This window comes from Cicer arietinum, chromosome 4, assembly GCF_000331145.2.
Source record: "Cicer arietinum cultivar CDC Frontier isolate Library 1 chromosome 4, Cicar.CDCFrontier_v2.0, whole genome shotgun sequence".
NCBI lineage: Eukaryota > Viridiplantae > Streptophyta > Magnoliopsida > Fabales > Fabaceae > Cicer > Cicer arietinum.
In genome coordinates this window covers 18,050,000-18,073,608 of record NC_021163.2, presented here as the reverse complement: position 1 = coordinate 18,073,608, position 23,609 = coordinate 18,050,000, and the positions used below count along the sequence as shown (strand labels likewise).

Below are 23,609 nucleotides of genomic sequence, written 5' to 3'. Positions count from 1 at the left end.
CTTGCCGTCCAGGATCTTTCGGTGTAGGTGGCAAATCCAATGCAAGTGAAGTCTAACGCCAATAAATTTTTTTAAGTGAAGTCTAATATATGATATTTTTGTTAATATAAAATTAATGACAAATAAGTTTTTATTTATAGGTTTAAAGTAAAAGTTTTAGTAGTTTTATTTTTATGTCAATCCTTTTTTTAAAAAAAAACTATTAAGAACGATGTTACTAATTTTTGAAAATTGATAAGATCCTGTTAATTATGTTTTTGTGGTCGACATATTTATACAAAGATGGAAAACAACAACAGGAACTTACCTATGGATGGATACCGTTGGGTATCTCTTTTATTGATACTTGTATTAACTTAAAAGTACAAAAATGTTAAAACTAAAATGGACCCTCTCCGTCAAATTGAGAAGATAGAAATAAATATTGAAGATACGGAAATACTAAAAGCGAAAAGAAAAACTAATTATGAAGAAAATATGACGGAGTTATTTAGTTTTTGTATATAAAGAAGTGATGTATAAAAGTAACGTAAAAAAAGTCAAAATCAATTACTTACTTTGAAGGTTGGTGATAAATGCAAAAATTAATATGATCACCGGACCAATAACAAAGGAATATAAGAGTCTAAATTAGAATTAATTATGACGATTAGTGTATGAATCCACTTAGTTTGTTTGGAACAAATTTCATATAAATGTTAATCTTTAATGTATTGAATTGGAATAGTTTTTGCATTGAATTAATAATTTGTTACTTATAAAAAAATTAATTACCAATTGGAAAACACAAAAAATCAAATATAGTGTATAGCATCGAGTTGTAACACTTCTCTTTTATTTCATGTTTTTTTTTTATATATATATATTTAGAAGTTGTATTGCAATCTCAATCATATATATTACAACTGATTCTACCTTGATATTTAGTTATATCAATATAAAAATCTTTGAGTACAAAAAAATTATCACAAACCGTAAATATAGACAAGTTTAGGAATAAGCCTATTCCTAATCTTTATTTGAGTGCAAAATGGAAATAACATAAATTCTGTATCAAATATATTTATGAAAATAAAATATACAAATTACCCTTGAATATTTATAATATTCTTTAACTTCATATATCATTTCATCACCGATCTTAACCACTCAAAACTTACATATCATAAAATCACCGTAACTCAGTTCGTAAATTTTTTCAAAATCTGGAGATTTTACGTGAACCATACGTTGTAACATCACGTATATTGTAAAATTGTAAAAATCTCAGATAATACGTGAATTAAGTTCACGTAAATGTAAGTGATTTAAGATTGCGTTATTAATGGAGTTTGAGACTCATTGGTGGTACGTGAACTAAATTCATGTAAACGTACTTGAACTGAGTTCACGTACGTTGTAAAATTGTAAAAACTCAGGTAGTACGTGAACTGCGTTCACGTAAACATATTTGAACTGAGTTCACGTAAACGTATTTGGACCGAGTTCACGTAATGCACTTTTAAAATGACTAAAATGAAGGTTAGAGTTTTGAGGATATGGATGAAGATAACGATGAAGATGAGAATGAGGATGAAGATTGAGAGAGATTAAGATTTTAAAGATGAAGATGAATGAATCAGATTAGAGTTAAAAATTCAATAAATAGATAAGGGTATTTTAGATAATTTATTTTTTATTTTTAAAAAGAGGGGTGTGGATAGTAAAGTGAGGGGTGTAGGTAGCATTTTTGTATTTTCTTTTCTTTGTATACCATTTGTTTTTTTTTTTTTTTTGATTGATTTAATTGTCAAACATATTAAACTAGTATTTTAGACCCTAAAATTTTGAGTTTAAAAAAATTCAATTTAATCATAAGTTTTGGACCCTATGAAGAACAAAAATATTTAATCATAAAAAGAAATATAGTTATGTGTATCTAAAACATAACCATATATGAGTATATGAGTTTAATAGACATGAAGGGTAAGTGTAGACAATTTTATGTATTGATAATCGACATAAATTATTAATTAAATAATTATTTTATGATAAAAGTTACAATTATATGATAAAATTGATAGTTTCTGTTAACCGTAATTAACTATATTTCTTTTTCTCATCAATTATTTTTGTGTAAACAAAAAAATCATATACTCCTATTTTTTAATGAGAAAAAAAAAGGACATATCAAGTCTTTATATATAAGACTAACTTGACTAAATCACGAGAATTAAAGAAATTGATTGTAACATTAAATTTTGTTGGTAATTTGAGTTATTTTACTACTTTACCATTAAAACCAGAGAATTATTTCATAGTTTTATTTGTAGCATTTATTACAGATTACAAAAAATAAATTAACATAATTAAAAATAAATTAATAAAAAAATAATTAATATATTTAAAAATAAAAATAAAATCTCATAAAAAAGGACAAGAAAAAGATCTAAAAAGAATATAATATATTTAGGAACAAATATCTTTTACTATAATGAATATATTTTAGTGTCGCCTTTTGTTCTAAATTGCATATAGGTGTATGACTAGAAACAATAAGAGGGAGCATAAAACCTTCCCATAACTACTTTAACAATTTTGCTACTTTCATTATTAATGTTGCTTCCATTCTCAAGCCTTTATTTATTATGGTGCATTAGATGAAGTGCATCTTCACAATGCAACATACTCCTTTCCTTCTTTTTCTATTTGGACCAAATTTTGAAATAAAAAGAGTAGAAGCTCCACTTTACATCTATAATGAATTAATGGTGTAATTGCTTTTGTGCATTTCGAGAGGCATCCACATATTGGGAATGTATGAAAGGGCAGCATATGTGATAGTACTAGTTATAGAATCAGTGCGACGAACAAGGAGATATTCATTTAATTGCTTTTATTATATATTAATACCGTAATCTTTACGTAGTATTGAAATTTCTAGTATAAGTCCTTTGGTAGTTAGGTCTCATAAACATGCATTAATTATATTGGTCTTGTATATTTATTAAGGTGATAAAGGTTTATTTCTAATTTTCAACTTAAATAACTCCCAGAGTCATGTTCTCACAATTGGTGTTGCTTTCCGTTTTGTTGCTTCAAAGGCTTTTTTTAGTGTAAGATAACTTATTTAATGTGAATTCTCTCGTGACGTGGATTTGAGGTTCACATCATTAAGTCACATTTAAAATATAAATGCTCTGCCACATTTAATTTACCTTGAAAAGTTATATTATTGGTTGCAAACTGGTGGTTTAAAAATTTATTGTAATTATGTAGCAATATCTTCTTTAGACTAAAATTTATGGTTGTTTGGGTGGAAATCAGTAATTCAGTGTTGGCATATGACAAACAAGATTGAGAATTGAATGGACATAACTCGTCATATTTTGACAGTTAGAGGTAATAGCTAATGGGTTGCATGCAGTATGATTGCTAGATGATTTCTTAACGAATGATCACTTTTGTAGGTCTTATCCTCATAGAATGATGGGCCATTTGCAATCAGAATAAAAAAGGTCTTCTATTAGTGTTGTGGAATATAGAATATGAAAGGAAAAAAAGATCCATATTTGGTATAATTTAATTTAGCATTGAACACATGTGAGAGACCAAATTTAAGGATATTTATCTACTCTTTCATGGTTCTACAAGCATAAGCCTACACCAACACATCTCTCTTCTCTGAAGAATGTTGCATCAAGATTACATTTCACACATCCCTACACCGTTGCTTTCCAAGTGACAGGCCTGCCAATGTGCTAACAAGTGATGTGTGCGACATATTAGACTGTCATGTGTGCTTCGTTTATCCTCCCATATAATCAAATTCATTTTTTTTTCCAAATACTATACATATATATGTTAAAAGTGGTACTCAATTAAGAAAGATTTGAGGAGAAAAACTTGGATAGTTACTTACAAGCCAATCTAGTTGGGACTGTTAATTTCAGTCAATTAGTTGTAGCTATTTTTTATAACAAACTTGTATATAAGTAATTGGGCAGAAAACTGAAAACATACAGTTTTGCACACTTAGCAAAAATTACAGCAAAACAGAGAAAGTAACTTTGTAATCATTTTTTCTCATTATAGTGATAGTTCGAAGTCAGATTCAGTCCCACCAAACGTAGGAGTTTAACTCTGAACTGGATTAACAATTGTGTGTGTTCACTTTAACATTGAAAAACATTAAAATATGTTAGTCAGTAAATGGAGAACGTTCTCCGTTTCTGCAATTGAACATTCTCCGTTTTCAGTTTCAATCATTCTGTTTTTTTTCCTGTACAAAACCAAAAACAATCTTTGTTTAATTACTCATTTCCGACAACATCAACAACTGGTATAAGGCTGAAGCTTCTTATTTGGTACCAAAGTGGAGAGCTGTTGGAATTCATTTATGAGTGGTTAGTCCCGCATCGACTAGGAATTGAGGAAATATTGGATATATAAGAGGAATGACACATAAACCTAATGTCTTAAGTTTTTGGGTTGAGAAGTGGTGTCAAAGTATCTTAAGGATCCTAGACGTTTAGCCCATTCTAGATGTCGCGCTCCCCTGGGATCAACAACACAATGAGTTGGAAAGCCAATCTCCAACACATGGTGAGATTTTCTTTGCTACATAACTATGGTCTATGTAGTAAAAAAAGAATAATAACATTTGTTTCAATTGATTGATGTAACAAATGAAGCACAACAATTGCCAAATATTAGCAAACACATAGAACCAATGATATTTCCTTTTCTCATTCTATAAAGTGAAGCTCAACAATATTAATTAATTAATTAACATAGCTTTGGAATTGAAAATGGTAACACATTAATTGGTTGAAGAAGAATCAGGCCAAACACTGATTTTCTCCTTCTCATACTTAACATAGATAGCAGTAACAGAAGCTACAAAATATATCTGAATAAGCACAGTGCCAGGTGTATGATAATTGATAACGCTTTTCCCAGTTGCAAGCTCCACAAGCAAAAGTGCTATCAATCCAAGAATTGCAATTCGACCATTCAATTTCTCGCTGTATTTGCTAAACCCTAATTCCACCTTCAATCCACCAGAAACCGCTTCTTTCAAAGCCACCGGTGGCAAGTACACGCCGGATCCCGACTTCGACGCAACTTTATTAGACTTCCGTCCTTTCCGGATTTCCGCTTTCTTTCCCGTGCCACTCCGGTAACGGAGACGGAATTCCTTCATGCGGTCGTCGAAGTCTTCTTCGGTGGTAGCGGGTGGTTCGGATGGATCCGAATCGGAGGGCGGTGTTTGTGGTTCGGTGGCGCGAGTGGTGAAGAGAAGGAATGGCCTGGGGATGTGGATAGGAAGTTTGGAAGAAGAAAGGAGAAATGGATTAGAGAGTTGAAGAGAAGGTGATGCTATGTTCGCCATTTTTCCTCTCGCGTCTCTGTTTCGGATAACGCGCACTTTATTTTTTGTGGTACAATTCTCACTTTTCTTCTCTTTCACTCCAAAAATAAAATAATTTTTTAGTTCTAAATAAAAAACAAAGAGAACAAAGAAAAATAAAATAAAATAATTATTTTATGTTTTTATTTCCCATTCATTTTTCTTTTTATTATACTACTGTAAAATAAATTATGAATAAAAAATAATAAAAAAATTAATATATTTTATTTTAATTGTTAATTTTTTATATTAATTTTTTAACTACTATTTTTATTAATATATCATTCTGGAGAGTGTGATTTATTTTTCTATAAGACATACTTTATCCGGTAATATTATAAGAGAAAAAAAAATTATATTCGCATGTCTTAAGAAATAAGTTAAGTATAATAATTTTTTATATTTCATATAAAATATTAGATAAATTTATTAAATTACCATTTTTAAATATCAAATATTCAACTATTACTATTTAATGTTTTGAATTAAATGAATAGTAAATTATAAATAATAACATTAAATGATCAAATATAATTAAATTTTATTTATAATAGTAATTAAAATTTAAGATTTTTTTTTCTTATAAAGAAAGCAATGAATAAATCTCCGTTGTTGAATACACTTTCAACTACACTATAAAATAATTATCTTTTTTGTTTTTGTTAAAAGTGTAATTTATTATCTCTTATAAATTATAATTTTGAATTCGAATTTAAAATAAAATATTTAATTTAATAATATTATCATTTATCAGTTAAATTATAATTTAAAGACTATAATTCTTGTTTTTATTGTCAAGAATTGTTGAAATAAATAGAAAAAATTTGTTTTATGAAAATTAGGACATCACTTTTTCCATTACTAAAAACAAACCATGGACGATATTTTTTTATTTATAATTTATGAGTACACTGCATTTACAACACATTAATTTGTCATGTCACGTTCTATTTTTTTAAAACTAATTTGTCTATTTTAAATAATAAAATAAAAAGTCTAAATATAAACTTTAATTTTTAATTTAGAGAGGATTGGTGTCGTTTCTTTTCTCTACTTTACAATCCTTTTATTTTTCTTCACATTTTTTTATTAATTTCCTTTTGTCTCCATTTGCTCAAAAAGAAAAAATAAGTTATAGAATTATACAGGTTAACCCACCACATACAATCTATACATCTATACATTATAATAAAGCAAACATGATAATTTGACAAGTTTAATATGCGTCAGTTAAGTAGAGTGTTGAGAAGATATCAAGTTTCTATTAATAGAAATAATAACTCATTGTGCAGATTTTTTTTTTACAATAAAATTAAAGTTCCATTACTTCACGACTTTATACATGCGTACATTGAAAAGTGAATGACCAACTAAAAAATAAGAAGAATGAATAAAAAATAAAATACAGTACACTACGACTAGACATTTAACCTATGGATAGCAATTAGACTCATACTCAGTGGGTACTCGCAAAAAAAACCCACAATGGGTAGAGTAAAAAACCGCATAATGGGTATGAGCATGGGACGGGTAATTACCCGTAAAATTAAGTGGGTATGGGTGCGGGGACGGGTACTATAGTACCCACCCCGCCCCGCACCTGCACTTATATAAATATATTATTTATTTATTTATTATATTAGTGTTTAGTTTAGTTAATTATTTTCTTTTATGTTTTAACATCTATTAATATCATTGGACCATTACAATATTTATAATTGTAACATAAATGTTTGCAAATTTTTTTTAGAATTTGATTATGATAAATAGGTAAATAATTGTGATTTTATAACTAATAGTTATATCTTATTAATCGTGACTTTATAATTATACTTGCAACTTTGTATCAATTATCTCAGATAATATTGTCGTATGACTTGCAACTTCACAAAATATTATTACGGATATTTAAATATGCATTGTTACAAGTATAAATCGCGGGAATGGGGACGGGACCCTACCCAAACCCTACCCATTGTCATCCCTAATTTAACCGTCGAGAATTTAGTGGCCAATTAAAAAATTAAAAATAAAATACAATACACCACGACTTATACAGTTATTTTTTAAACACTAATTTATCGACCACCGCTTCAAATTAATTTAATTAAAAAAATTCATTTTATTTTACTAATTCTTATAGCGTCTTCAGCTTTCCTTCTTAATTCGCCGTATTCAGTTAACCATCTTTCTTCAATAATCTCTCGTTTTTTGTGTCTCTCTTATAAATATCATTCATATTATCTCATCTATACACAATTCTCTTTTAATTTTTTCTATTCCAAAGATTCGTTATTTATTTTTGTTGCTACAATTTCTCCAAAAAAAGAGTCATGGAATTTGGTTGTAAGAGTTGTGCGATTATGATGTCTGTCTGATCTCAATGTCAAACATAAATTTTATGCGATGAAAATGGTATTGATGGATGACAACGTTTAATTTTTTAAAAATTTATAAACTAAAAGTTTTAAATTATACACAAACTTGTTATATTATTAATTTAACAAATTTATGTTTCATATTGTTAGGGTGATAAAATTCAAGTCTTATTTTTGGATTTGAGACTACTATTCCTGAGAGAGTTGTGTAAACTTTTGTTCTCTTGGTGTTGCGTCTAACTCTGGAGCATGTAGAACAATCGGACACCAATTCAAATTGAATTTGCAAAATAGTACAATGGTGGTCCGAGAATTAGAAACCAGTTTGCTCACATCCTCTCTTACTAATTGATTTCATTCCCAGAAATTCGTTGAATACAGTTTTTTTTTTAAGGTAATTGTTTTTTAAAAACTAATTTAACAACTACCGCTTTAAATTAATGTAATTAAAAAATTTATTTTATTTTACGAATTCTTTTAGTGCATCAGACTTTTCTTTTCAATTTGTCGTACTCCGTTAACCGTTTCTCTTCGATAATCTCTCATTTTTTGCTTATCTCCTATAAATATCATTCATATTATCTACTGTATACACAATTTCTTTTTAACTTTTCTTTACCAAATATTTCTTATTCATATGTGTGGTTATCTTTCTCAAATGTCTGAAGGAAAAAAAAAAACAGATTTTGTTACTTCAATCTCTCTCAGAATTATGTAATTTGGTTGTTAAAGTTGTGCAATTTTATGCAATGGAAATGGTCTTGATGGATGAGAAGGTTTAATTCTTTCTTTTATAAATTCAAAATTTAAATTATATTATCTGTGTATTAACAACTGTGTTTCATATTCTTATTTTTAGGGTGATAAAATTTAATCAAGTGTGAATTTTTATTTCTCTATTTGATATTAATATTTCCGAATAAGTTGTGTACAAGTTTATTTGAATGGTAAACTTATTTCAATATATCATTGTTATTTTGTTTTATTTATAAAAAAAAAAAAATTACTATTTTGTTATATATATATTGTATTGTTTATGTTTGTAAATTTTGTCTACAAAAATTGTAGATTCGTCATAAACAGTGTTGCCACATAGTTATATTGGAGAGAAAAATAATAATTTATTTAGGCATCTTAGCCATGAATTCAACTTGATTTCCATATTATTGAAAAAAAAATAATTTATATAAACAAATATAAAATTTATTTAGGAATTAAAAAAAATATTACATCACGATTTCAAAAAACTATTGTTTTAAATGGTTACATTTTAATTTTACTAATATACTGTATATTTTACATTCTAAATTTATTATTAAATATCATTTAAATTCAAAAGATTCATGAAAGATTAATGAAGACTAACATTCAAATTCAAAGATAAAAGATAATCATAGTTTTTATTTGTAATGAGAAGATTATCTTTCTTTAGTATTTTGTGAGTAATACCAGAATAAAATATATTTTGCTACTTATTAATCTTCACATATACTAATTTATTTAATTTGTATATGTCATGTCCATTATTTTAAAAATTCTTATTTCATCTAATCTAATTATTTTATTTTTTAATGATTATTGTTTTTATTTGCTTAAAATTAAAAGTATTGTTTTATAATAAGTTTTTTTGGAAAGACAAAAATATTCTTTGGAGAATTCAAAAATAAGGCATATCATTAAGATTAAAGAGTGGTGTCGGAGTGATGCGTTTGACGAGTAACATAAATTTAATGTTAATAAAATTTATGATTTATTAAGATCATATTTTATTTCCGTGCGACGCACGGATTACACACTAGTGTCTATAGAAAGCGGTTTATTTTAGACAGTTAATTACTCACACTTAGTTTCAACAATTCTATATTACAAGAATTTTAACACAATATTTTTACCTAAAACTTTAAATCATTAAATATACTTTAAATATTATTATATAGATTATTTATGTTATATATTTAATATTTTCTGTATTTTTAGTCGATGTGATATTATTCACTCACACTTAAATTTAACAATTTTTTCTCCTTATCCAGGATCATTGTTGGATTTTAGCACCACAATCAAAATGTCGTTTTCTGGACAGGAATGTTCCAGTCATCAATGGATGTTCAAAGAAGATGGTGTTGATCACTGATCAGGGAGATAGTGGATCGGAAACCTATTTTGTTGGGAGTAGGGAAGGTCTTTTCTTAATAAGGGATATTGGTGGTTGGTAGTGTCACCAACATTGGAGTCTTTCATTGGGGATAATTATCGGTTAGTTCTAGAACCCCGTTGTTTGAAGGTTTGTTTTGTTCGATGGACGAAAAAATAGAAAATAAAGTATTTTTAGTTACATCCAACCTCTCCAAATTGATCTATTTGGAGGATGAAAAAAATGAATTTGTAAAAAAATTATCTCGTTCCAATTCCAATTAAACATATCTTTAGTGAGGGAATAAGTTTTTGAGATTTTTTTTACGAATAAAAATGCTAGTAAGTTACGGACAATTGATCGTTAAACAACAAAACTAATCTAATCATGAATATCTCAAGTAAATTCAATATGAGTTTATTAGATGGTGTCTACTTACTACATTATCTCTTGAAGCAATTAATTCATTTTTTACTCCAATTGTAAACTCAACGTGGGTTCATTTCTATTGTGTCATATCATCTTGAAGCAATTCATTTATTTTGTACGATTTAACTTTTAAAAAACCATATTAGATCTCATAACTTTAATTTTTATATATTAGTATTTTATTTATATTTAATTTTATTATAACTTAAAATATTAACTTAAATATTTCAATTAATATTATTATACATTATTTTAATTTAACATTAAAATAAAATTGAACTTAAATTTTTATAATAATAATAAAAATTAATTGTTAAATACATAACATAAATAATTTAAAATGATAAAGTAAATAATAAATTAAAAAGAAGTTAACGGTTATAATTTAATAAAAAATGATAAATTTATTATTAATAATAAATTAATAAAAAAGGTAATGGTTACAGATGTATTATTATTAAATTATAAAAGTACCGTTCCTGAGAGAACCGTAATGATATGGCACGACTTCAACAATAAACTTGTCAAAAACTACATTTTACATAACTATACGTTGACAAACGAATTCATTTAACTATCATTGGAGATACTCTAAAAAGAATAAAACTAACCAAATAATGGGTGGGGAGAGTGATTGGTATAGCTGACACATTACGGTAGAGAGAAATCATGAATGTTTGATATATTTTTATCTTAATTAATAATTACATGACATAAAAGTATGATTTTATTTGATACTATTAATATATATATATATATATATATAAATATATATAATTTTTATAGTTAGATGTGTCTTACATTATAATTTTTTTTTAATGTTAAGAACAATATTATCATTTTCTTTTTCAAAAAAGAAAAGAAATCATAAGATTTAATATGTTTTTTATATATATTTCTTTTTTTAAAAATAAATTAGTTAATATATTCTACATTAAAATTTATATATTAATTTTTTTACTTCTTTTTTATTTCAAGAAATCGTATCTTTGAGATTGGATTCTTTGAATATAAATATCTATAACCTTTTAAATTTTTATTTTTTTATATTTTTTTAAATTTTTTTACAGTAAGAGGTTATAGATAATCATATTATGAGAATGCGACATTTTATTGAAAAAAAAATCATTTTTTAAGTGATCGCATAACGAAGATTCGATTTCCTTAAGGTTAAAAAATTAAGACATTGTAATATACCAATTTTAATAAAGAGTATATTGGTTAATTTAAAAATAAATAAATAAAAATATTCATGCAAAAATTTCCTAGATACACCTTAGCTAGTACACCCAATATATATATATATATATATATATATATATTAAGCATTTCATAACGATAACAAGAATATTAAAGACATAAGTGCACTTGCTAAAATATTTACTCAAGAGATACTCACCTGATCTTGTCCAGATTCTATCATCATTGACTTAATGACTTATCATATTATTCCTAGCAAATGGCTTGATGTTTTTTAAAACTTTGAAGTTAATATCTTCTAATGAATTAAATAAATATAAAAATATATTTTTTTCGTTTAAATATTTTGCACAAATTTTAAAAGAATTTATAAATGTATGCTATATTAACGTTGTTTGCCAAAGTCCAACTTCGTAGTTAAAATAGCGCGGTTATATTAATGAATGTTGTAATAAATAAATAACATAACCACACTAGTTTTCATTGTTCCCGCCAATTACATATATCATGAATTCATGATAAGTTAAGTTATTTTTACTAAACAATTTTAATGTTTATTATATTATATATTATGTTAATTAACATATCATTTGCCTATCATTCTGTGTGATTAATAGTGTGACTTGATCAAAGTAACAAAACTGTTTGAATTTTTCTTTATAATAAGTGTATATTATTTTTGCATATGCATTCATTAACACCTCATAATTATAAAGATTGTGTTGCTACCTCATACTTTAATTTTTTTAAAAGCATTTTTAGTTTAGTTTGTGTCTGTTTCTTTGGGTCCTTTGCCATCCATTTGCTCTCCCAAAGGTTGTGACTTCCCACCACCCATATCCTATTTGTTGTCCCCAATGCATTTGGTTTTAAAAAAATTACCAAATCCCAACTAAAATTATTATGATTTATCTCAAATGAGAGTTTGTTATCAATAATAGCATCAATATGGCGGGCACTAATTTATTAGAGTTTATTTATTATACACTATCAATAGAAAAAAAAAATAATATTATTGACACATCACAATTATTTATAAGGTAATTTTAGAGGTAGTTTAATAAAAATTAAATATTTTTAATGATTTAATGATTGTAATTGACTGATGGTATAAAAAAAATATTTACACTTATGTGCATATAAATTAAATCCAATTTATTATAAGAATATATTTTTATTATAAAAATCCAATTTGTTGGACAATATTCATACAATTACCACTAAAAATACAGATTCTGAAATCAATACTGTAATTCAACAATCGTTTCTTTCAAATATCAGTTTCTAATTTCCAATCAACAACGGGTAAATCTATAAGACATACACAAACACATTCTTCATAAGCAATGCATTTATCAAATTCAAAATGGATTCGACCGTGGAAACATTCCAATGTGATTAATTTTTAATAAGGATATTGAATAGTTACATGTAAACGATTTGTTTGAGATAAGATAACCATCAAACTTTGACCAATGTACATTGCAGCTCGAAATTTTAGAGTTTATTTATTATACACTATCGATATAAAAAGTTTAATATTACTTGCACATCACAATCATTTATGGGGGGATAACTTTAGAGTTAAATTGATAAAAGTTAAATATTTTTAATTATTTAATAGTTGTAATTGACTAACAGTGTAAAAAATATTTACATCTTATGTGTGTATAAATTAAATTCAATTTATTATAAGAATAAATTTTGATCCAAAAGAATAATAAGAGATGTAAAACTATATTTACGAAGATGGTAGAACAATTTTTACAATTAATTAAAAAATTATCGTATATATAATGCTTAACGTAAAAAAAAGTTGTATTTATATTGTAACAAAAAGATAGTATCTATATTTAAAATTACTATATTAACAAAAGATTAAAAAGACTAAATTAAAATTAAGTGTATATAAACTATCATTGTAGACTCTCTTAACTTTGGTAGAAATGTGTTCAGTCCTGTTCATTATTCAAAAACTTGCGAATCTAAAAGAAAAGATTTTTATTGACATGCTTTTTAGGCACAATTAGTGTTAGATAATTTCATATGACTATGGATACTATCTTTTTATTGTAAGATAAGACAATAGTTAGGCATCAACTGAAAAATGTATAAACACAAAACAGACATTAAAAGTGTACATTGTCGTGATGCATCAAATTTCCGTGAAAAGTACACCCTAGTGTAATTCCTTGTTCATCGGTAAATATTCATAAGAGCACAAATTAAAAATTGAATTATAAAATATCATCAATAATGTCGATTATGTTTGAACGGATAACAAACATACAAAATATATTGTGTCATAGCAAATATGGATTTTACTCCATCCACTCCTAAATTATATGGAGTAAGAATATTTACAAAATGGTATTATGTTACAACTTTACCGTTTAGTAGAGATAATAGATTTATGTTTAAATACAGTATTTATTACGTGTTGCAACAAAAATTTAATTTAATTAGAGGTATGTTAGTAAAGAAATTATTATTGAACTAAGTTATTGAACTTAAGTGGTAAATAAATTTTAGTTATTGATAAATTATTTAAAAAAATCTAAATTCAAATCATATCTAAAATAATTATTGACAAGATTTTATTTTTTTTCGAATCAAACTGCAAATTACTTGAACTTTATTAAGAACTTTATTTCCCTTAAGATCAAACTAAGAATTACTTGAGCTACATTCTCCGGAGAGTTAAAATGTTAAAACCAAAACATAAATCATTTCATTTGAAATTTTGAAAAATATCCTATAAAAGGGAAAGGGAGAGTCATAGATTTATTGACATAAGGAGTTATTTGTTGGTGTTTTATTTGCAATGTAGAATAAAACTCAAAAAAGAATGAATGAATGAATTGAATAAAATGTGTATATTGTTTATTAAAATGTGAATGTTATTTATATATAATTTCTATTACTTTATTTCTAACTAATTTCTTCTTAATTAACTAAATAGTTAGTTAGTTGATTATATACAATCAAACAAACTTGAATTACACAAAATTGAAAAAGGAGAACGTTCTCCGTTTTTCGGTCACAAACCAATAATGTTCTTGGTTTCCAACATTATTTAAATAGTCAAAATATCTGATATCACAATAGTTGTATTTTCACTAATAAAAATTATCACCACTAAAAAAAATTATAATTAACTTTAATCTTTTATCTATCACAATTAAAAAGAGAAATTTAGTTAAATCACCTGTGTATAAAAAAAATAAAAAATAAGTTAAAAAAATGTGGTTATGATATAAACTAGTCTAAATGGATAAAAAAATAAATAAACTAGTTTAAAACTCTTAAAACCAAATTTCGCCAATATAAAAAAAAGGCAGAAATTTAGTGTTATTAGTAACAAAAAAAATCCACCACAAATAATATTATATCAAAAATTTGGAGCCGCCTAAACCTTTTGTAACTGCCAATGTTATTTTATAAGGTTATTTACGGTTTAAGCCACATCTATAATTTGCAGCTTAGTCCACCACAAATTAGTGGCGACTAAAACAATCATAAAAGTGTACAACAACTCAACAAGTACAAAACAAATATTTGCTTGCAACTGTCACAAAAGGCCGTGCTTGAAATATTTAGAGTCTTCATTGGTGGTTAATATATACCACCATAAAAGGGTATAAAAATTAAAATATAATTGTATTTATTTAGAAAAAATTATTTAAATAATATATTTTAAAATATTATATTTATTAATTATATATATATATATATTTAAAATAATATATTTAAAACTTATAAAATAATATGTGTATAGAAATGTTGAGGGGAATATTAGTAAATAAAAGTAGAGAGAATAAGAAAAAAAAAATATATATATAAAAAAAATGAAAGTAATCGGACTCTAATGAAGATACACGTAAAGCCATTGCGTTTCAAAAAATTAATTTTTTATTTTTATTTTTATAGGATATCCAATAATATATTATAAAAACTCTTTAAATCTCTCATAGTTATACACTGATATAAAAAATCTCTCCCAACACTTTTTTAATTTCTAATTTTTGACATAATCATTATTTGAATTAATATTTTTGTTAATTGTACTACTAGTCAATTATAATCATTAAAAAAATATTTTATAATATTAAAGATATTGTTTTTCACTAAAACAAAGTATGAAACTTTGCTATGAAATTTATATGATATATAAGTAAATATTTATATTCTAAATTATTGGTTTTTTTTTTCAACTGTAACATGATCAACAATTTCTATTTGGGTGGAGCAGTACTTAGATGAAATTTTTATTTCAAATAGTATCATGTAGAACTAAAATTGATAGATTAATTACTTCATTTCAAAGTAGATTTGAATAATTTAAATTGTATGCAGATATTTTTTATTTTTTATTTAATATTGAGAAATTAAAATTGAATAATGAAAAAAAAATTATATTACTTTTGAACGTTCTTTAAAACATCAGGACAACTCAAACATTGATGAATTATATTTATTTGTAGAACTTAAAATTCTAAGAGAGATAATACAAGTAGAAAAATGATACACCAATTGACATACTTAATTATATAAGAAAGATAGATTATCTTCCAAATGCATATATTGCTTATAGAATAATGTTAACAACTCTTAATATTGTCGCTTCAGCAAAAAGAAGCTTTTTAAAATTTAAATTAATTAAATCTTATCTAAAATCAACGATATCACCAAATAGATTAACTTTATTATCGATTGAAAAAGAGTTATTAAACGAAATCGATTACAATAATTTGATAAATGATTTCGTGTCAAAAAATGCAAAAGATAAATTTTAAATAAAATACTAATAATTTATTTATTAACTTTAAAAATGTCTCATCTGATAATTTCACTTTAGATATTGCAACGTGTTGGATCGATCCTAAAAATAAGGAATCCAAATGTAAATAGTGGATTGTGATTTATAAAATAAGAAAATAGAGTGTTTTCGATGGTTGACGGATCTAAATTTATACAAATATTTAATGAGATTTTGTGAAAGTTTAGCTCGTCGTAAATATCAAAAATATTATGTTAAAAAAGGGCATGACCTTTGAGGTGGCACAAATGTGAAAATTCAACGAAATATCTTACAAAATTTATGATAGTTTATACCACCACAAATACAATTTTTACCCTCCACATATTTTGGGAGAATCTGGACCACCAGTAATTATATTTTTTGTCATAAAATATTAACTATTTGTGAGGGCTATCTTTGTTGCTGATTTATGTAAAATTTGATTCTACAATTTCTTAAGACTTTTTCTATTAGTAATTATTGAGGGTCTTAGCCATCAATAATCTTTCAAAAGTTGGTAAGTAATATTGGAGCGAACTAGATTTTACAATATCTAAATCTTGCAAGATAAAAAATAAAAAATAAAAATAAAAAAACTCTAAATTTGATTTGTTACGTGGAAAAAAAAACCTCTAAACTTGATTTGTTACATGTCATACGCATACTTTCATTTGGGGTCTAACCTTTTTAAATCTTGTATGAGTTGATATCTTATTTAAAGATTTATTTTTTGATGATTTCTTTAAATAAATATTTTAATCTTTATTTTGATCAACTAATAAATTAATAGACCAATAAGATTAAGCTCTACTTTGAAATCTAACATGCATTTTAGAGAATTTAATTTTATATTATATCTATAATAATTTCTTTAAATATTTTCAAAATTTGTTGACTAGTATACTTCAATTTATTTTTTAAAAAGTCCAATAGTTTAATAATTTAATACAAAATACAAAATTTAATATTATAATAACAATATTAATAATAATAATAATAATAATTATTATTATTATTATATTAAACTTTGTATTTTATATTAAATTATTAAACTATTGGACTTTTTTTTTAAATTTAAGTATACTAATTATTATTATTATTATTATTATTATTATTATTATTATTATTATTATTATTATTATTATTATTATTATTATTATTATTATTATAATAGTTTAGTTGTATATACTAAAATAAGATGGTTGATAAATTTAAAAGGTTTTTTTGTTGTTGTTTGTAGTATGATATTTTTAATTAAATTGGTTTTTTTTTAAAATGATTTTGTTTATTTTAAAATAAAATTTACGTAACTTAGATGTGAAGTAGGCTAGAGCGAAGATTGATGCACATGATCTATTTTCACCTCTTTCTTGCGCCCAATTGATTATCGAAAAAATATAGTGCCAAAGGAAGAAAGTCTTGTGTGATCACAAAGTTTAGACAAACCATTTAGACATGCACATAAAAGAAGAAAATATAGATCAAATTATTAAATAATATATATATATATATATTAAAATAATTAAATGATGTTTATTTTTTGTGTTAAATAATTTAAAAATATTTTTTTTTATTTTGATTTTCTCTTATTTATCTCTCCTTTTCTATAAGACGTTTAGAGAGATAAATTCAATAACAATTTTAATAAATTTAAAAGTAAATAAAAAATAATTGTGTGTATCTCTATCTAAACATGAGAAGAAGAAAAAAATACGATATAGATCGAAATATTTCTCGTGTCAAAGGAACAAAAATTATGAGGTTGTATACTTTATTTTTGTCCATTGCTGTTCCAATCGAATTGGATTTTTCTTAAAATTACCAACTCCCAACTAAACGTTCAAATGGTTAATTAGTAGTTGTACGATTGCTCCTCTGGATTTGTTAATAAGTACAAGAAACATAATATACTCCTAGTTTATAGCACATGGATTGATCAATGCGACAAACTTTAAATTGTGTAATTTTGATTTTTTTTTTTTTTAAGAAACTTGCATATTGTGAAGTTTGGACTGGAATCTAAAATATTTAATAATATTGGCATCTAAGCACGAAACATCAAATCTAAATAAAATTTTAAGTTTATTCTATTGAGTATTGACGAATGTTTGTCATAAGCAAATTCTAAAGTATAATAATCGAAATGGATGTTACACTTACGCCTGCCACTTAAGAACAGATTACAAAACTAATTTGTAATAAACATAACATAGACACAATAATAATAATAATAATAATAATAATAATAATAATAATAATAATAATAATAATAATAATAATAATAATAATAATAATAATAATAATAATAATAATAGTAGTAGTAGTAGCAAATAGATACACAATTGAAACTGAGTTTTTTCTGAATCTTTCTTAGGCTAACTAAGTAGGAAGATGATGATGTTCAAGTCCTCTTGTTCTTGCTACCTACCAACAAAGAAAAGTAGAATAAAATCCTGAAGAAGAAACCCCAAGCCAAAGTTACCCACAGACAGTTCCACTTGCTCAAATCTGTCACCCCAGTTTGAATCAACACATCAACACCAGTTGTCAAACAAGTTGAGCCTGTGATTTTCACTCCCAGCGTGTTACTCATATCTCCCAACAACTTCAACTTAAGTGCATTAGGTATGGAACTAAGTGGTGTGCTATCAAAAATCTGCACCCCCCTCACAAAGCACTTCATTGGGTCACTAAATTCATTTTGCAAAACAGCTTCATAAGGGTACTTAATCAATGACATGTAATTGAACCAAATCCAATACTTAGGGATCCTATTCCTATTAATAAAGAACCCACTAAATAGCAAGAAATAAGCAAGAATCGCAACAACAATAGTGTAACCCAACATCACATGAGGTACCACACCGGAAAGAAACGAAACGAACGAGTTCCCAGCCCAAAACGAAGCAAACATAATAAAAAAGTAAAACATAAAGCCCTTGAATCCACCATCAAGCCCAACGGCCCAAAACGTCATGGCGGCGAAAACAAACGAAAGGACCACTAACGCAGGCAAAGCAACAATAGCGTGGGAAACCAAATATGACGATATCCTATAAGCGTTGTGTGATGTTTCCCTCATGAATATAAAACGTTCCTGAATGAAAACTGGTAGTGCATCAGCGGTGGTGTAAAAAGTAGTTGACATAGCAAAAGCGAAAAACCCAAGCCTTTCTTGAACTCCTTTGGGAGTGTCATCAAGGTGCCAAAACACGGTTGCAAGAATGAATCCTGTTACAAAAACCGCACCCAATCTTATCCCAAATAATTCTGGCATTCTTTTTGAATTAGTTAGCGAACGCTTCGAAAGCGTTGCTAACTCAATCCAAAACGAGTTTGCATACGTGGGCACCATAGACGACGTCGTCGTTGATGACGTGGCGTTTCCGTTGGAGTTATTAGTTGTTGTAGCTGCAGCATTAGCGCCTGAAACTAATTTCCCTTTAGAAATGCTAGCGCTAATTGCTTCTTTCAACGACAACGAAGAAGTTGCGTTTTGTGATGAATCTTCAGGGTGAAGTTTTGTCATGCTCTGCCATGATTTGTTGAACTCAACCAAGCTTTTTGTTCCGCCTGGTGAACCTTCTAGTTCGCGAATTACGTCTAACGCGAACTCCGTTCGGTTATCACCTTCTGGTATAGAGTGACCGAATTCAGCGAAGTATAACGGTAGCTGTGACGGTGAACCGCTATACACTGTTTGGCCACGCGATAAGAAAATCATTCGGTCTAATAGACCTAAGATTCTGTAACTAGGTTGATGAATTGACATGATTACGATGCTTCCGCTTTGTGCGACTCTTTGAAGAACTTTTACAACCAGGAACGCGCTTGTTGAATCGAGTCCTGAAGTTGGCTCGTCGAGGAAAAGTACGATTGGATCGTGGATTATGTCGATTCCGATTGAGACTCGACGACGTTCACCGCCGGAGACTCCGCGGTGACCTTCGTCCCCGATGACTGTTTTTGCGGCGTTGCGGAGTCCTAGTTGATCGATTAAGGCTTGAACGCGCGCTTTTTTCTTTGATTTTGAGAGCGATCGCGGTAATCGGAATTCCGCGGCAAAGGTGAGAGTCTCTTCCACGGTGAGCATTGGGAAGAGGAGATCGTCTTGCATGACGTAAGCAGAAATCACCTTCATAAGACGAGATTCCACAGACTCGCCGTTCAGTGTCACTTTTCCTTTCAATTTTCCCTTCGCGATTCGGTTTGCCAGCGCATCGATCAGAGTTGATTTCCCTGAGCCACTTGCTCCGAGAAACGCCATGATCTCACCGTCGCGAGCTTCGCCGGAGATGTCGTTCAGGAGAATCTTAGTCCGGGCAAACACTGTCTCCCCAACCGCCGGTGGCTCATCCACCGGAGACCGACGGCGGCGGGTACAGATATCGGCGAAGGTCATTTTCTGACGAACCTTGACACTGTAAGTGAGGTTGTTGAAGGAGAGAACGAATGGAAGTGAGCGAGTCTCCATACCGGAGACATCCAGAGAGTGATGCCCCGGCGTCTCACTTCCATCGCCGATTACTTCCTTACGTACATCTCCAACGTTTTTGAGAAGCTGTCCAAGAGTCGGCATCTCGACGGCGTCACGGCGGCGCGTGAAATCATTCATTTCCATATAGTCGTAATCATAAGGCTCGGTGATATTCACCGCAACAATGCGAGCTGACATCGTTAATTCAAGTTCAAATTAAAATGGGTGAGTTTACTTAATTTAACGACGTTTGCACGTTCGTGAGGAGCATGCAGTTAGAGAACCGTGAAGTTACGGAGTAGAGATAGAGTAAGAGAGGAAAGGTGGTTGTTGTTGTTTTAATGTGGCAAAGAAAGAAGACAGCGGGCAAGTGTTTGTGTGTGTGAATATAAGTATTTATGATGAATTTAGTGAGAGAGAAAATGAAATATTTTTGATTGGATGCAATGTATGTATGGAAAAGAATACAAAGGGTAGTTTATGGTCGTGGGGACTGAGTGTGGGTATTTATTGTGCGGTTTTGACTAGTTAGCAATACTTGGTTTGGATATTTAGCTGTAGCTGTTATGAGGCGTGAGAGAGGTGACCTAATTCATCAATTACCTATACGTCTCCCTTTTTATTGTTAATCTTATTGTTTCCTTCCTTCTACTATGTTGGCTGTGGCTGTGGGAACATGTGATCAATTCTTATTTGTACATTCGCCACACATGGGTTACTCTTTTTTTTTTTTTTTACTAAATTCTCTTTCAAGTTCATGGGAGTTAGGTTGGGCGTTGATCTACTGTTGCGTGAGCAATACTTATAACTGTTTATTTCGGTCCAGTGCTATAGTTATGAACAAATAATTATTTATTTTTTAGTATTATTATCATTGGAAAAAATGTTTTCAAAGGGTTCAAGAGGTAATCACTGTTGTTTTGAATTCTCTCTCCCACCCGGCCCCTCTTTTTAGTTTTATTTTTTTTCTATTTCGATTTAAAATTTGATAAACCATCGCTTTAATGCTAAAATTATTATTATCTCTTCAATTTACTTTTTAAATTATACGAAAATTCATTAATTTAATCTTTGAAGTACTTTTTTAAAGAAAGTATTTAAAGTATATAAAAGTCTGTCAATTTGTTTTGGAACAAATGAAAATATGTTAAATTAGTCCTTGGTATCTTAATATGAGATATTAAATTGACAAAAAGGAAAATTGATTAAGTACGTGGATTGCAGATTCTAGAAACGTTCATTAATTAATGTCATGTCAGAAAAGAAAGATTAATGAATTTAATTACTTGCTTTTAGTTTATATTTTGGACAGAATTAATCGCTTTTAGTTTAGTAATATTATTTATCCATAATAAAATATAAATATAAATAATAGTTAAAAAAATAATACAATTAAACTAAATACTTAATTAAATATTTCGATATTTTAATTATTATTTTTATTTATATTTTACATTAATATCTTGATAATATTGCTCACCAAATACACAGATGCGTGGTTAAATAAAAGCTGCAGCCTGTAAGACATTTTGATCATCAACAGAGATAAGGTTCCATATTTTTTACGAACCAATCTCAGCCAACCAAGATAAAGAAAGCATTTATATGTATTGAAAATTTTCAGTATCTGTCTGATTGAATGCTGGTTAAATGAATAAATACGCATCCATGGATCTTGTACTTTTTTTTTGTTTTTACATAATCATCTTATACATTCTGTTTGATTTTAAATATTTTATTTGAATTATGCATAATTTTAAAAAAAATAATTAGTTGTGTTAATTTTAATTATAAAATAAATTCTATTTATTTAAATAATCTTATTATGTTATTTAATACAATAATTTAATGAATTAAGATAAAATAAATAAAAATATATTAATAAAAAATTATAATTAATGTAATATTGTACTAACCGAAAAAACTTGTAACTATTTATTTTAAATGTTTCAGGTTTGATCCTCTTAATGGTGTTTGAGGTTTCGTATTTTAGTATTTTTTAAGAAACTATGATGTTTTTTTATAAAATGATATTTTTTGTAAATACAGAAGTTTATAAGTAGTTTTTTATTTAAAAAACGATCATTAATTTGTTACTTCATTTGTCTCAAAATGTATATAGTTTAAGATTTTGTACATATATTAAAAAATATAATAGTCATAAGAGATAAATCATTTCATAATAATGATTATTAGTTTATTACTCATCTTAACTTTAATGAATTTTTTACTATTTTAAAATACAAAATATAATAATATTTTAAAAATTATATATATAGTAATTATTAAAAAGTATTATTTAGAAGAAAACAAATGATTGAAATTATAGAGAAAGTGATAAATGACATTTATTTTTTATTGTTCTTTTTTTTTTCTTTCTTAAACGACATTGTAAAATAGATGAAATAATTAATGAAGATAAAAATCCTTTCATTTGTCAATATATAATAGAAGTCCTATAAAATTCTTATGCTTTTGTCCTAAAAGAGGTACCAATTATGCGTCTAATTTATCCATATTCTATTTCAGTAAAATATTTAATATATCACTGTTCACTCACTTATTTGAATAGATGTAATTTTTTATAAATTTAATTGTCATGTACAATTAGTAAAAAAAAATATTTATATGTTAGGCTAAATTACATCCATTGTCTCTTAACTAAATTTCAGATGACGTTTTAGTTCTTTATTTTTTTTTTCAGAGATGGTCCTTTATTTTAATTTTAAGTGACAATTTGATATTTTATGTTTTAAAATTTCAACAATGTTATCCTTATTTATACAAAAATTCAAAAA

General features: G+C 26.9%; 2 protein-coding genes across 2 annotated transcripts; both read right to left on the bottom strand.

Moving 5' to 3' along the window:
• Positions 1-4,703: 4,703 nt before the first annotated feature.
• Positions 4,704-5,442, bottom strand: LOC101502650 (uncharacterized). The gene has a single exon (XM_004497275.4). The coding sequence runs from the start codon at positions 5,372-5,374 to the stop codon at positions 4,802-4,804; it is 573 nt and encodes a 190-aa protein (XP_004497332.1). The 5' UTR covers positions 5,375-5,442; the 3' UTR covers positions 4,704-4,801.
• A 13,117-nt stretch (positions 5,443-18,559) lies between these two features.
• LOC101502341 (ABC transporter G family member 1-like) lies at positions 18,560-21,401 on the bottom strand. Its single transcript, XM_004497274.4, has one exon. The coding sequence runs from the start codon at positions 21,007-21,009 to the stop codon at positions 18,736-18,738; it is 2,274 nt and encodes a 757-aa protein (XP_004497331.1). The 5' UTR covers positions 21,010-21,401; the 3' UTR covers positions 18,560-18,735.
• Positions 21,402-23,609: the final 2,208 nt, after the last annotated feature.

Bases quoted from the DNA above. Each gene is read 5' to 3' on its own strand.
- LOC101502650 (XM_004497275.4), bottom strand. From the start codon at position 5,374: ATGGCGAACATAGCATCACCTTCTCTTCAACTCTCTAATCCATTTCTC.
- LOC101502341 (XM_004497274.4), bottom strand. From the start codon at position 21,009: ATGTCAGCTCGCATTGTTGCGGTGAATATCACCGAGCCTTATGATTAC.